This window comes from Motacilla alba, unplaced genomic scaffold, assembly GCF_015832195.1.
Source record: "Motacilla alba alba isolate MOTALB_02 unplaced genomic scaffold, Motacilla_alba_V1.0_pri HiC_scaffold_31, whole genome shotgun sequence".
Taxonomy (NCBI): Eukaryota; Metazoa; Chordata; class Aves; order Passeriformes; family Motacillidae; genus Motacilla; species Motacilla alba.
In genome coordinates, this window is record NW_024037405.1 from 1,900,034 (window position 1) to 1,913,510 (window position 13,477).

The 13,477-nt window shown below is 58.1% G+C and overlaps 3 protein-coding genes across 3 annotated transcripts in view; 1 reads left to right on the top strand and 2 right to left on the bottom strand.

Moving 5' to 3' along the window:
- LOC119696487 overlaps positions 1-13,477 on the bottom strand; it is a 1,710,157-nt gene that overhangs the window by 1,289,222 nt on the left and 407,458 nt on the right. The window contains 1 exon segment of the mRNA XM_038126215.1: positions 10,731-11,447. Within this exon segment, the coding sequence (XP_037982143.1) occupies positions 10,731-11,447 (717 nt within the window).
- Positions 1-13,477, top strand: part of LOC119696488 — a 1,499,846-nt gene that overhangs the window by 1,261,802 nt on the left and 224,567 nt on the right.
- LOC119696464 (serine/threonine-protein kinase pim-1-like) lies at positions 1,037-3,396 on the bottom strand. Its single transcript, XM_038126195.1, has 6 exons — positions 3,198-3,396; positions 2,796-3,042; positions 2,611-2,662; positions 2,035-2,401; positions 1,409-1,585; positions 1,037-1,160 (listed from the first exon to the last, which is right to left on the bottom strand). The coding sequence occupies exons 1-6, from the start codon at positions 3,394-3,396 to the stop codon at positions 1,054-1,056; spliced, it is 1,149 nt and encodes a 382-aa protein (XP_037982123.1). The 3' UTR covers positions 1,037-1,053.

A 13,477-nucleotide genomic window follows, 5' to 3' on the forward strand; every position in this document is an offset into this window, starting at 1 on the left:
AAAAAGGGGAACAAGAAAAAAGGGAAAAACTCTTATCTCTGTCAGGGGCTTGAGGAAGGCCCAAGCCCTACACGCTAGGGAAAAACCCAGCCATGGGTGTGAGGGAAGCCCACACTTTCTCTCTTGCCCCCTGCACTGCCCCCCAAAACAAGGCTGATCTCAAAGCAAACAAGGGCAGTGGAGCAGCCCAAGGCCTTCCTCGCCTGCAAAGCAAAGCAGCTGCGCACAGGTTCTGGAGTCCCACCTCTGCTCCCACCATGGGGGTTTGTTTGTGTCGGCCTGGCTGCCCCAGCCCCAGCCCCAGCCCGGGCCACGGTGGCTGCTGGGGGCTGTTGGCAGGGCCAGGAGCCAACTCCCATTGCGTAAGCAGCCCAGCCCATCCGCCCAGCCCTGCCAAAAAAGCAGCTGGGGCAGTCGACTGAAGACTTAGTTGCATCTGCCCCAGCAAAGGGGGAACCTTTGCTTCCCAGCCAGCCTGGGCAATGCCCAAATCTGGGAGCATTTCCCTGGGGGTGGACTCATCTGAAAGTTCCCTGTCGAGTTTGGCTTTGAAGAAGGTGCCACAATCAAAGTCCATCACCTTCAGCTGCCGGGGGCCAGGTTGAGGAAGAGCTTGTCATCCTTGAGGCCATCCTTGAGGTCATCCTCGCTGTCTCCAGCAGCAGCAGCAGCAGCAGCAGCAGCAGCAGCAGCAGCAGCAGCAGCAGCAGCAGCAGCAGAAGCAGCAGCAGCAGCATCCCCACCCGGTACAGCTTCTCCAGGGGCTCCTTCTCCTTCCCTGGGCTGGGAGCAGGCTGTCAGGGCTCTGCCCAGGGCCCCAGCTGTCAGGGAACCAGGACAAGCAGAACCAGCTTGGATGGCGGCCACCAGTGCTGGGCAGAGCAGCTCAGCTGCAGCACAAGGGCTGCGTGTTGCCATGCCATGACCCCGGTGCAGCGACACAGGCAGCACAAAAAGGTCTGGGTTCCTTTGCTTCTGATCGCCAAGACATGTGTGCAGCTGGAACTTACCAGGGCCCTGGATCAAAGTGTGCCTGTGGCTCTCTCCCTTCTTCTACGGCGGAGGAATACCCTGCACCCAAGGATCACAGAACAGGTCTTCTAATGAGGGCCTGTCCAAGAAGTGCATGGATAAACACCGCCTGATCAGATCTTGGCACGCTGGCGAGAGAAACCACAAACTGCCGGTCAGCTAGAGCAGGCTCCTGTCTGCTTTACCCCACTACTCCCATGCCCAGGCCATTCTGGATGCGCTCAGAGCTGGGCCTAAACTTTCCCATCAGCTCTTTGCTTTGGAGGAGAGCAGGACTTGGGCCACCTCCTCAGCAGCTGCCAAAGCGCGATGCCCAGGAGCCCGCTGCTGCCTCCCGGCACGGGTATTCCCCCCGTGCGCAGAGAAGAGGATCCACCTTGAGAGAGCCGTGGTGGCAGCGAGAGCTGGCCCCGGCTGATGTTCCGGCCCCTCCTGAAAGGGTGCTTCCCGCAGACCATCTGGTGCAGCAGGATGCCCAGCGTCCAGATCGTTGCTGCCTCGCCGTGGTACCAGCCCAAGCGGGTCCATTCCGGGGGACTGTAGGACAGTGTTCCTATGGAATACAGATGGAGTTCAGCAGGGCGATGCTGCTGCTCCCAGAGCCTGGCCCCAGCAGCCCTGGCCGTGCGGGGGCTGCATCAGTGGCACACAGGGTGACCACTGCCCTCTCGCCAGCACCTGGGACTCCAAGTGTACAACCTTAGGGTTGCAAAAGAAGCCATTGGTGCTGGCTGTGCCTCTCTGCTACCCCCACCCACGGGAGTTTTTGTCAGGCTGGCTGCCCCAGCCCAGCCCAAGTCCAGGGCAGAGTGGCTGGCAAAGGCTGCCAGCAGGGCTGGAAGATGCCTCCCCACCCAGCCCGGCTCAAAAGCAAGCCAGCTGGAGGCTCAGTCCCCTGCCTGGCAGCAAAAGGGAGAATGCCCGCTGCCACAGCCAGCTTGGGATGTGACATGTTGGGCCATGAGATGCCAGGAGCGGGAGCACAGCCCTGCGTAGGCTCACCTGCAAAGTAAGTGTAGGCTGTGTCTTGCAGGTAGGTGCCACAGCCAAAGTCGATCAATTTGGCCTGCCCGCTGGCCAGGTCAACCAGGATGTTCTCTGGCTTGATGTCACGGTGCAGGACCCCGCAGCTGGTGCAGTGCCGCACGGCCTCCAGCACCTGGCGGAACAGCTCCCGCGCCACCTCCTCACACAGGAACCCCCGTGCCCGAATGAAACGCAGGAGGTCCTGACATTGCTCTGGCCGCTCCAGCACCATCACGATGTTGTTGGGGAGCTCGAGCCACTCCAGCAGCTGCACGACACCAGGGAAGCCGCTGGACACCTTGGCCAGCAGCACGATCTCCAGCGGTGCGCTGGTGCCGTCGGGCTGCGGGAGGAGCACGATGCCGTCAGCGGGGGCCAATGCTGTGCCAGGCCTGGGGAAGCCCTCAGCCAGCCCGGGATGCTCTGCGCCCCTGCGCTGGGCCCAACGCCCGCTCCCCCCTCGAGGTGTCCTGGCGCCTTCCACCCTGCCGGCCGCCGCCTCATCCCCGCCCGGCACGGCCCGGCTTCTGCCGCTGGCCCCCGCTGACTCACCAGCTCGTCCCAGTGCCGGATGCGGTTCCGCGGCACCCTTTTGATGGCCACCCTGCAAGCCAAGGGCAGCAGCGGGCTCAGCTCGCCGCCCGCCCTGCCGAGCCCCAGCCTCCTCCTCCTCCTGCTGCGCCTCCTCCCCCTCCGCGCCCTCCTCCTGCGCCCCGCCGCCGGCCCCGCCGCTCACCGGGGCGCCGTCCGAGAGCCGCGTCGCCGAGAAGACGCTGCCGAAGCCGCCGCGCCCCAGCAGCGAACCCACCCGGTAGCGCTGCAGCAGAGCCTCCTGCGCCTTCCCTGCGGGCGGGACGCGGCTGTCAGCGCTCGGCCCGGGGCCAGCAACGGCCCCCGAGCGCCCCTCAACCGCCCCGGGCCGGCCATCGCCCGACGTTCGCTCTTTCGAACGGGAGACGGGAGGCTCGGGGCCGGCGGGCCGCGCTGACCGAGCGGCGCAGCTCGGGCCGGGGAAGCCGCAGCGGAGGCGGAGGGAGCGGCCACGCCGCGTGTGTCCTCCGCGGGCTCCGGGAGGGGCCGGGGCCGGGGCCGGGGCCGGGGCCGGGGCCGGGGGCCGGGGGCCGGGGCCGGGACTGGACCCTGCGTCGGGGCCGGCGCCGGGGCTCGGGCCAGGCGGAGCCAAAGGGCGGCGATGCCGCCCCTGCCCCAGGCGCTGATGCCCGCCCAGCAGCGCCACCGCCAGTACGGCCAGAGCCGGGCGGAGGCGAGACCGCGGCGGGACGGCCGGGGCCGGGGCCGGGGCAGCCCCTCCTGGGGCCGGGGGCGGGTCGGGGGCATGGCCCGGCCCGGCTGGGGGGAGAGGGAGGCGGGGAGAGGAGAGGGACGCCGGGAAAACGGACACCGAGAGAAGGGTGCCCGACAGCGGGAAAGGGAGAGAGAAAGAGAAAGAGAAAGAGAAAGAGAAAGAGAAAGAGAAAAGAAAAGAGAAAGAGAAAGAGAAAGAGGAAGAGAAAGAGAAAGAGAAAGAGAAAGGTGATTGCTGTAAAGAATCTGCTGCTCCTGCTTCTGCTGCCGCCGCTGCTGCCGCTGCTGCCGCCGCTGCAACTGAAGCACCGGGGCCGTTTGTCCCCGTGTCCGTTCCCCACGAGCCCCACGGCCGAGCCCCGCGCGCCCCGGGACAGCCCCTTAGTCTGTCCAAACACGGGAACTTTGCAGCCTTGAGCCCAGATGCAGAGTCCTGACTCCTGCCCACGGGCAGAGCAATCCCCTCGGTGGCTGCTGTGCCTTGTCCTTGCTGAGGGTCAAACACTGTCAGGGCACATTCCCTTGCTGCAGGATTCCGACCTGAGCCAAGCACTGCGCTTCCATCTCCAGTGTTGCTTTGCAGAACAAACAGGGGGAGGAAAACTGTGTGTAGCTCATGGTATTTGAGAGTGTCTGAAACTGCCAAGTCACCGATCTGAGAGGTGAGGTGCATTTGGAATGAATGGGATGGAGAAGTAGTGCAGCATGGAAAGGGGAGCCTAGAAGTCAATCGAGGAAACCATCTTGGATGTTTCTTTCATTCTCATTTCACTTCTGGAAAGCAGTTTCAGTTTTCCAGGAATCTTCTCCTGTCTGCTCTTCTCAAGAACCTCTCCTGGAGAACAAGGTGGAGCTGCTGTCCCAAGATTTGCCAGCAGCTGCAGCTTCCCTTGGCTTTGCACACTGCACTGTGTGTGCAGCAGGACTTTTGCAGCAAAGCAGGACAAACGTTTGGAGCACTTGACATGCCCTCTCTTTTCCTGGTGGGCTGGGCAGTTGTGCCACTGCTGACGTTTTCATTGTGCCTGCTTGTGCTGGTTTTGGGCAAATTTTGGGAGGAACCCTCCAAAAGGGGTCTGTCTAGAAAGCAAGTTCAAGTGGCCCCTCCCCCTACTAGTTCAGGAAAAGACTTCCCTGGAGAAAAGTGGAAACAACCTGTTTATTCCACAAATATTGACAAGCCTGAAAAATGAATAATATTAAATGCAACGTCTCACAGCTCTGAAGAGATGGCAAATTCAGCAAGTCCATTTTGTGGCTTGTAGTTGGCTCACTCGGTCTCTTCCAAGTCCCTCTGGCGCTGGAATGCAGCGTCCCAGACCTCGGTGGGCCACAGGTGTGAGCTGCCGGTGTTTTTCTGGGTTTTCAGTCCAGAGCAGGTTGAAACAGTTCCAAGAAAAAGGAAAGTCACAGTCTGAGGAACTTCTCTGCCTAGGCTCGCTAAAAACCAAGTTGCTAGACCTGGGCTGTGAAGGCACCGGGAAATTTCCAAATCTGGGCACTTGCGGTCCCTGCAAACACCAGGTCTGGATGGTGCTGGAGCCAGAACCTGGAGATTTCCAGCTTTTGGCTTTCAGTGCCAGTCATTTGCTGGCACTGGGCTTGGGCTGTGCCGGCACCAGGAAGTTTTCAGATCTGGGCGCTGGTGCTGCCAGCAAACAGCAGATCTTGGTCGTGTCGTTGCCAGCGACAGAAATCTGCCAGACTTGGGCTCTGGCAGAACTGGGAAGTTTTGGAATCTGGGCACTGGCAGTGCTGGGAAACTCTGGGTCTGGGTAGTGACAGAGGCGGCAGTGGAAAATTGCCAGATTGTGGCGTTTTTGCCAGAAAATTGCTGCACTTGGGCTGCATCGCTGTTGGGAAATTTCTGTATCTGGGCACTGGCAATTCCCGGAAACACCAGGTCTGGGCCGTGACAGTCCTGGCACCAGGAAGTTGCTGGGTTTTGTCTTGCTTTGACAGAAAATTGCTGCATTTGGGCTGCACCGCAACCAGGAAATGTCCGGATCTGGGCACAGGCAGCGGCAGCAAACACCAGATCTGCGCGGTGCTGGTGCCAGTAAGAGGACTTTAATATTGTGCATTTATATTTTGTAATAGTTTGTAATCGCATAATTTTATATTCCCTTATTGTTCCCAAACATTTATCCTAGAATGTGCCCCTTCCCTTTTGCCTATCTCGGCATTTCCTTTTGCTGAGATCATCCCCAAACCCCCCTCCCTAGTTTCCTTGTCTATCACTTGGTATCCCGTCCCCTATATCCAGAACTTTCAGACAAAGTCATCGGGTGATTTGCTAGGGTCCAAAGGTCAGCCCCTCAACTACTGTCCTATAAGTTATCTCAAATGTCCATTCCCTGTGGCCTGATGCCTGGGGGATCTTTATTGGTCAAGCAATGTATATACCGTCCGTTCCCTCCCATTTTTATTGTAGCCTCTGCATTTCCCTCGGGGCTCTGAGCTAGAGGCCCCCCCTGAGGCAACCAGGGTCCCTCTGGGGCTCTGAATAAACCTTGGTTTGGCCTCCTGCAGAGAGTCGGCCTTTTATCTTCTACCACTGTCTCCAGAAGTGTCTCTGCTGCAAAGGCAAATAGCCTGACAGCCAGCAGCACCCCTGGGCACGAGAGAGTGTCCCCCTGCTGTCGGTCCGCTTTGGGGGTTGCCCCCCCGCCGTGTGCCGGCCGGGGCCAGCCGGGGTTTGCTGAGAAGGCTCCCAGATAGAGACGGAGACATCTTGGCGATCCAACGTGAGGCTTCTGCTACACCCTGGGAATCCCAGGAAAGGGGCTTAGATAAGCCCTGGGCCGGCAAGATACCTCGGTGAGAAGATCATTCAGTTTTAGTGAGTGCTTTTCTCCGCAGGACGAGGCAGATAATTCCTGTCACCCCAGGTGTGGGAACCCAGGACATCCCTCTGGGTGCCCTGGATGGCCAGAGCCGCTGGCAGGGGGCTCTGAGACCCTGGCATGCAGCCAAAGACACACGTGGGGTTTTGATCTTAGCCCGTGGAGCAAATCACCAACTCTGTATGAAGAATTACAAGCCACACAAAAGTTTAGGTATTGTAGTAAAAGTAGTCACAATGGGAAGGGAAGGATTTCTGAGTGCTGTACATGGGGTTTTTAAGCCTTGTACGCAGGCGTCCAAGTTTTGTACATGGGGGTCAGGGGTTCTAAGATGGAAGGATTTGGGTGTGCCCTGTCCTCTTTCTTTGTCCTTCCTAGCCTCTGTGTCTTTGGTGATGTTGGCACTCACAGATTGGTTTAGAGTAGAAAGTCACTGTTCAATATAGATAGTAGGCATTGGGGAGAAAGTATAAACATGTAACACGTAATGTATGATATAAAAGATGGCACCAGCCCCCTGGGAGGGCAGTGTGCCTTTGTCTGAGCTGCTGAACGGGCCACAGCAGTTCAGGGAAAAGAATCTTGTAGATAACCAACAATAAACAACCTTGAGACCGGACAACAGAGGACTACTGAGTCTTTCTTCGAAGGCACGGGTAGGAGGAGAGACTTTTCCATCTTTTGGGGTCACCCCAATCCGGGGGTGAGACCCGACAAACACCTGACCCATGGCTCCATGAGGTTCCCAGTGTCACCGTGGTGTCCCTGGACCCGCATTGTCACAGCTGACCCATGGCTCCATGAGGTTCCCAGTGTCACCGTGGTGTCCCTGGACCCGCATTGTCACAGCTGACCCATGGCTCCATGAGGTTCCCAGTGTCACCGTGGTGTCCCTGGACCCGCATTGTCACAGCTGATCCATGGCTCCATGAGGTTCCCAGTGTCACCATGGTGTCCCTGGACCCGCATTGTCACAGCTGACCCATGGCTCCATGAGGTTCCCTGCTGTGAGGTTTGGCAGGACAATGGCCATGTGCAGCATATGCACCATCAGCCTTCACAGAAACTGAGCAAGGTCACAGTGCCCTCCAAGGACACGAGAGAAGAAGAACACGCTCAGAAGCAGACGGTTCAGGATGCAAAGGCAGACAAGAAAACCACAGCGAGACGCAGGGAGAAGAAAGACTAAAATTAACTGAAATATTAAACTGCGTGCGTAGAAGGATTTGACCAATCCTGTATTAGCTTGAGGCGTGAACAGCAGCACACAGTATAAATATGGCTTGCTGTTTGCAATAAATCAGCTGCACTTGATCACACTGATCATGGCGTGATGGCCCGTTACTGATCCTCCACAGATCTCCTTGGCCAAAAAGGGACCCAGAACACCCCAAACCCCACCAAAACACCCCAAAGCTCCCCCCCAAAAAAACCAAAACAAAGAAACCAGGCCTGAAATAGCCCAAAATCCTGAAAAACTGCCTCAAACCTGCCCCTACATACCCAAAACCTACCCCAAAACCCCCCAAATCTTTCCAAACATCCCCAAAATCCTTTGAAATTGCATCTGAATACCCTAAAGCTGCCACAAAACACCTCAAATGCCTTCAAGCTGTGCCAAAATCCCACAGAAACACCCTAAAGTCCCTCCAGACCACCACCAATTCCCGTCAAAATACCCTGAAATCACTCAAAACCTCCCCAAAACACCCTAAATCCCATAAAACTGCTCCCAAATCCCATAGAACTGCCCCCCAATTCCCAGAGAAATACTCCAAAATCCCAGAAAACTGCCCCCAAAATAGTCCTGACCCTGCCCCAAACTGCCCTCCGCTCCCCTGCTACCCCAGGTAAGTTCAGCTCAGCCCAAATCCTCCTTTCTTTATCCTAAATCCTCCTTTTTTAATCCCAAATCCTCCTCTTTTCAATTCCAAAATCTCTTTCATCCCAAATGTTCTGCTTTGACCCCAAATCCTTTGTGCACCCCAAATTTCCTTTTCCCACCCCAAATCCTCCTTTTCCCACCACAAATTCTCCTTTTCCCACCCCAAGTCCTTTGTGTGTCTCCAAATCCCCTTTCCGATCCCAATCTCCCTTTTCCACCCAAAATCTCCAACACAAATCCCGCTTTTCCACCTCAAATCCATCTTTGTGCATCCCAAATCTCCTTTCCCACCCCAAATCCCCTTTCCCCACCCCAAATCTCCTTTTCCCACCCAGAATCTTTCCCCATCCTGAATCCCCCGATTCCCACCCCAACCCCCCCTTTTTTTTCCCAGCACTGTACCCAGGGTCTCTCTGCAGACATTGCACCTGGAGCTGCCCCAAACAAACCCCAAATAACCCCAAATAACCCCACTGTGCCCCCAGGGCTGGAGTGGGTTTGAGGGGGTTGGGGATTGGGGGGGTCATGGCCCCAAACTTCAGGGATTGGGGTGCTTTGATCCTAAAATTTGGGGTTTGGGCTGGTTTGACATCTCGGGGTTTGGGGTTTTTGGCCCCAAACATTGGGAATTGGGGGTGTTTTGACACCCCAGGGTTGGGATTAGGGGTTGTTTGACCCCAGCCTTTGGGAATCGAGGTTTCACACCCAAACTTTGGGATCAGGGCAGTTGGACACCCCAGATGTTTCAAACCCCAGGATTTGGGGTCGGGGGGAGATGACCCCAGGATTTCGGGTGTTTGACCCCAATGTTTGACCCCCCCCAGGTTTGGGGTCAGGGTTGAGATCGGAGCCATTCCCTGGAAACAGCGGCGGGATCGGGATTGGGAACTGGAACGGGATTGGGATCGGGAAGGGCAGAGAGCCCGGCCCAGTCCCGGGATGGAGCCATGCCCACAATCGCGGACCCCTCCCCAGCCGCAGCCCCTCCGCAGGCGCTGAACGGAGCCTCCCTCAATCGCAGCCCGCCCCAGTCCGGATCGGAGCCATCCCCAGAGCCTCCCCCATTCCCGGCGCGGAGCCTTCGATCCCTTTCTGGGGCGGCTGCTGCCGCTTCCAGCCCATTGCTGGCGGCTCCGAAGGGCTCCGGGGAGCCTCCCCATTCTGGGGGTGCTGGGGTGGCCCCAGGGCCGCCCCGAGGGCCGAGGGGGGATCGAAAGCCCCAAACCCGAGGGGCTCCCGGGGGTCCCTAACTGCTCCCGCGGCCGGCGCGCAACAGCTTCTGGCCAATGGGAGCGCGCGGCGCTGGTGACGACACAGTTGCCGGGCAGAAACTCGGCAAAGCCCTGGCCCCGCCCGGCGGCTCCCAGCCAATCAGCGCCCGGCGCGGCTCTGACTCATCAGTGTCCGGGCGGGCCCGCAGCGCCCCGCGCTCCCCGCCAGCGGAATTTGGGCAGGGGGGAGGTGACCCTGGCCATGGGCATGGGGCGTGCGGGGGCAGCTGGGGCCGCACTGGGGGCACTGGTGCCGCTGGGAGCCCCCCCGGCCGCGGGGGCAGCGGGGGGCGCGCTGAGAAGGGCGCCGGGGGCCCCAAATTAAACCGAGGGGGCGTCGGGACCCCCAAACCGAGCAGGAGGGGCCTGGAACCCCCAAAACCGAGCACGGGGGAGGGGACTGGGGACTGGGACAACGATGGGGAAGGGGCGGCAGAGCGCGGGAAAAGAGGGGATGCGACCCCCAAACAGGATCCAGCCAGCTTGGTGGGGCCGCCTTTAGCCCTGGATGGGAGCCAAAGGAGCCAAGGGCAGCCAATGCTTTTTCCCAGCCCGTGCCATCCCAGCCCGTGCCATCCCAGTCCATCCGGCCCCAGTCCATAGAATCCCAGCCCAGTTTATCCCAGTCTGTGTCGTCCTGATCTGTTCGGTCCCATCCCATGCGCTCCCAGCCCATGTTTGATCCCAGCCCATGTTTGATCCCAGTCTGGGTGGTCCTGCTCACACTCCCAGGGACTGGAATTCCAATTCCCAGCCAGGAAAAAATGTTCCTGCCCTTGGAACTTCCTTCCTATCCTCTCAACAAATTACAAAACCATTTCAATTAAATAAATTATACTTAGAAGGAAATAAACTTGAATAAAAATGAAATATAATAATTTCAACTCTTCCTTACAATACTCCAATGATTCAAGCAAAACAACAACAACTATTACAGTAACATTACCAGTACATATAAATAAATTATATACAAAAAATACCTTTTGAAGGTTTTAACTCAATAACTAATAGACTTTAGATAAAAAATATCTAAAAAACCAAGCATACAATCTAACCCACCTTAGTAAAACAATTCATATTACAAATACACCAAACACAAAACCAAACACCATCATAATTTCTCATACATTTTAACCAAACAACTGAACTTTAACATCACCCTTGAGTACTCTAAACCAATTAAAATTATTTTTAAAAATTTAATTGTGGGTAGGTGGTTTTACTTGGATATTGGTTTTGGATTGTTTGGGTTGGATGATGTAAAAAATGGGATTTTTATAAGAATTTAATCATCTGCAGGCGGCACTCTGCAAACAGAGCTGACTGAGAATGAACGGGACAGAAATCAGTAAGGGCTTCCCTTACCGGTGCCTCCGTTGGTGTCGGGTCAAGGCAGAGCTGCAGGAGAAGCTCTTCCCACACTGGGGACACTCGTAGGGCCTCTCCCCAGTGTGGATGCGCCGGTGGGTGATGAGGGTGCAGTTGTGCCTGAATCCCTTCCCACAGTCGGGGCAGCAGAAGGGCCTCTCCTGTGTGTGACTCTGATAGTGCCGGAGGAGACTGGAGCTGATCCGAAACCTCTTCCTGCATCGATCACACTCGTAGGGCCTCTCCCCAGTGTGGATCCTCTGGTGGACAATCAGGTTAGAACGCTGGCTGAAGCTCTTCCCACACTCCTCACACTCGTGGGGCCGTTTCCCAGTGTGGGTCCTCTGGTGCAGGATCAGGCTGGAGCTGTGCCTGAAGCTCTTCCCACACTCCCCACACTCGTGGGGCCTCTCCCCAGTGTGGATGCGCCGGTGCACGACAAGATGGGCGTTGTGCCTGAAGCCCTGCCCGCAGTCGGGGCAGCGGAAGGGCCTCTCCTCTGTGTGCGTGCGCTGGTGCACCAGGAGATCAGAGCTGGTCTTAAACCTCTTCCTGCACTGATCACACTCGTAGGGCCTCTCCCCGGTGTGGGTCCTCTGGTGCTTGATCAGCTCAGAGTTCCACCTGAAGCTCTTCCCACACTCCACGCACGTGTGGGGCTTCTCCCCAGCATGGAGCTGCTCATGGGGCACCAGCTCCGAGCTCTGGCTCCATCTCCGGCCGCCTTCCCGGCCCAGGCTGGGTCTTTCCCCCTCAGATCGCCGCCATCTGCCTTTGCAGCCCCTCCTCGTGCGGCATCTCCGGGCCTTTTCCTCCCCGTTGCCTTCCTGCGCCGTGGAGCCGCTCCAAACGGCCTCTGCCACGAGCTTCTGCCCCGGGGATTTGTCCTCCCTGCTCTCCAGCCTCAGCTCCTGCTCTGGGGGAGGAAGGACAAGCAGAGGATGGCATTTGCCTCCGGGCCACAGGCAAGGGCAAGGAGATGCCCCAGGGCGTCCCCGGCACAGGGGCTGTGCTGCAGCCGGGGCCGTGCTGGGCTGGGAGATGGAGCAGGACACAGGGGCAAAGGGGCACTGACTTCCTCCTCACCTGCCTGCGTGTCCCGGGGCATCTTCCTCTTCCTCACAGCCTCCCAGGGCTTGGCAATGGGAAATCCTGGTTTGGGGAAAACAAGGGATGAGCACAGTGAGTTTGAAGGTCCCTCTGCCCAAGTCCAGCTCTAGAGATCACGAGGCATGTGGGGCCAATAAAACCTCCCAAGATTTTTATTAAACACCAAGATTCAGCCCTGGAAAAGCCTCCCAGGAGTTCCCCATCCCTGCTCCCTCCCCTCTGGTGTTCGGGGGTTCCCCCTGTCCCAGCTGCTGGGGTCACGCTTGGATTGGGGGTCCCCCTTCTCCTGGGTGCCCGCCCTCCCCAGGCTGCTGGCAGTCCCAGCAATCCCAAAAGCTCCCCCCTCTCCGCTCTCCCCATGGAGGGATGCCGGGGCTTTTTGGGCTCCCTTCTGGGCTCCCTTCTCCCCTCACTCTCTGCTTTGGGCTGCAGGGGCTCCAAGGAGTCCCCCCTGCCCCTCTCCGGGCTCTTGAGGCTCCCGCCAATGGCGCCGCTCCCCCCTCTCTGGGCTCCCCACTTTGGGCTCCTGGCGGACACAGGGCTCTGCTCCTCCAGGCTGCCTCTGCCGGCAGCCGCCACCGGCACCCCCAATGTCCCCCCAAGGGGCCTTTCCCGCTCAGCCCTGGACTGCTGCATTCTCCAAACATCCCCCAAAAACCCAACTGGGAACAACTGGGAGTGACTGGCTGCATGCTGGGGGTGACTGGAAACAACTGGGCTTATACTGGGATCAACTGGGATCATGCTGGAGGTGACTGGGATCGTCCTGGCAGTCAGTGCCACTACTCTGAGGCTGACTGGGAGTGCTTGGCAGCAAATGGGATCCTACTGGAACAAACTGGGACTGACTGGGAACATGCTGCAGGGAACTGGGCTACACTGGGAGTGACTGGAACAAAAGGGAGGGTGCAAGAGAGCAACTGGAACCATGTGGAGCACAACTGGTTCATACTGGCAGCGACTGGGAGCACACTGGGCTCACATTTGGATCATACTGGGAGGGACTGGACTGACACTGGGAGGATCTGAGAGTGACTGGGAACACACCCTGCACATCATCCCCCACACTGGGCCTGACTGGGAGCAACTGGGAGCACACTGGGAACAAATGGCATCAGACTGGGACTGACTGGCTGCATTCCAAGATGCAACTGGAACCATGCTGGAGGCAGCTGGGACCACACTGGGAGAGACTGGAAGCAACTGGCATTATACTGGGACCACCCTGGGAGGGCTGGCATGTGACTGGGATCAAACTGGAGCTTCCTGGGATCATCCTGGGGTTGAAACCGAGCGACTGGGATCCCACTTAGGGCTACTGGGAGCAGCTGAGGGAAACTGGGATCATGCTGCAAGCAAACTGGAGGAGCTGGGAAAGACTGGATGCACGCTGGAGGCAACCGGGATATTCTGGGCATGACTGGGGGATCACACTGGGATAACTGACACCTTACTGGGGCCACTGGCAGTGCCTGGAAATGACTGCAGACATGCTGGGGGCAACTGGGATATACTGGGAGTGTCTGTGACCATCCTGGGGGGACTGGAACCTCCCTGGGAACAACTGGGACCATGCTGGGGAGAACTGGGACCACCCTGGGGGCAACTGGGAGTGAGCAGGACCATGCTGAGAG

Bases quoted from the DNA above. Each gene is read 5' to 3' on its own strand.
- LOC119696464 (XM_038126195.1), bottom strand. From the start codon at position 3,396: ATGCCCCCGACCCGCCCCCGGCCCCAGGAGGGGCTGCCCCGGCCCCGG. The intron at 3,043-3,197 runs GTCCAGTCCCGG...CCGCTCGGTCAG, and splicing joins GGCGCCGGCCCCGACGCAGG to CGCGGCCCGCCGGCCCCGAG. The intron at 2,663-2,795 runs GGTGAGCGGCGG...CTTGGCTTGCAG, and splicing joins CGGCTCTCGGACGGCGCCCC to GGTGGCCATCAAAAGGGTGC.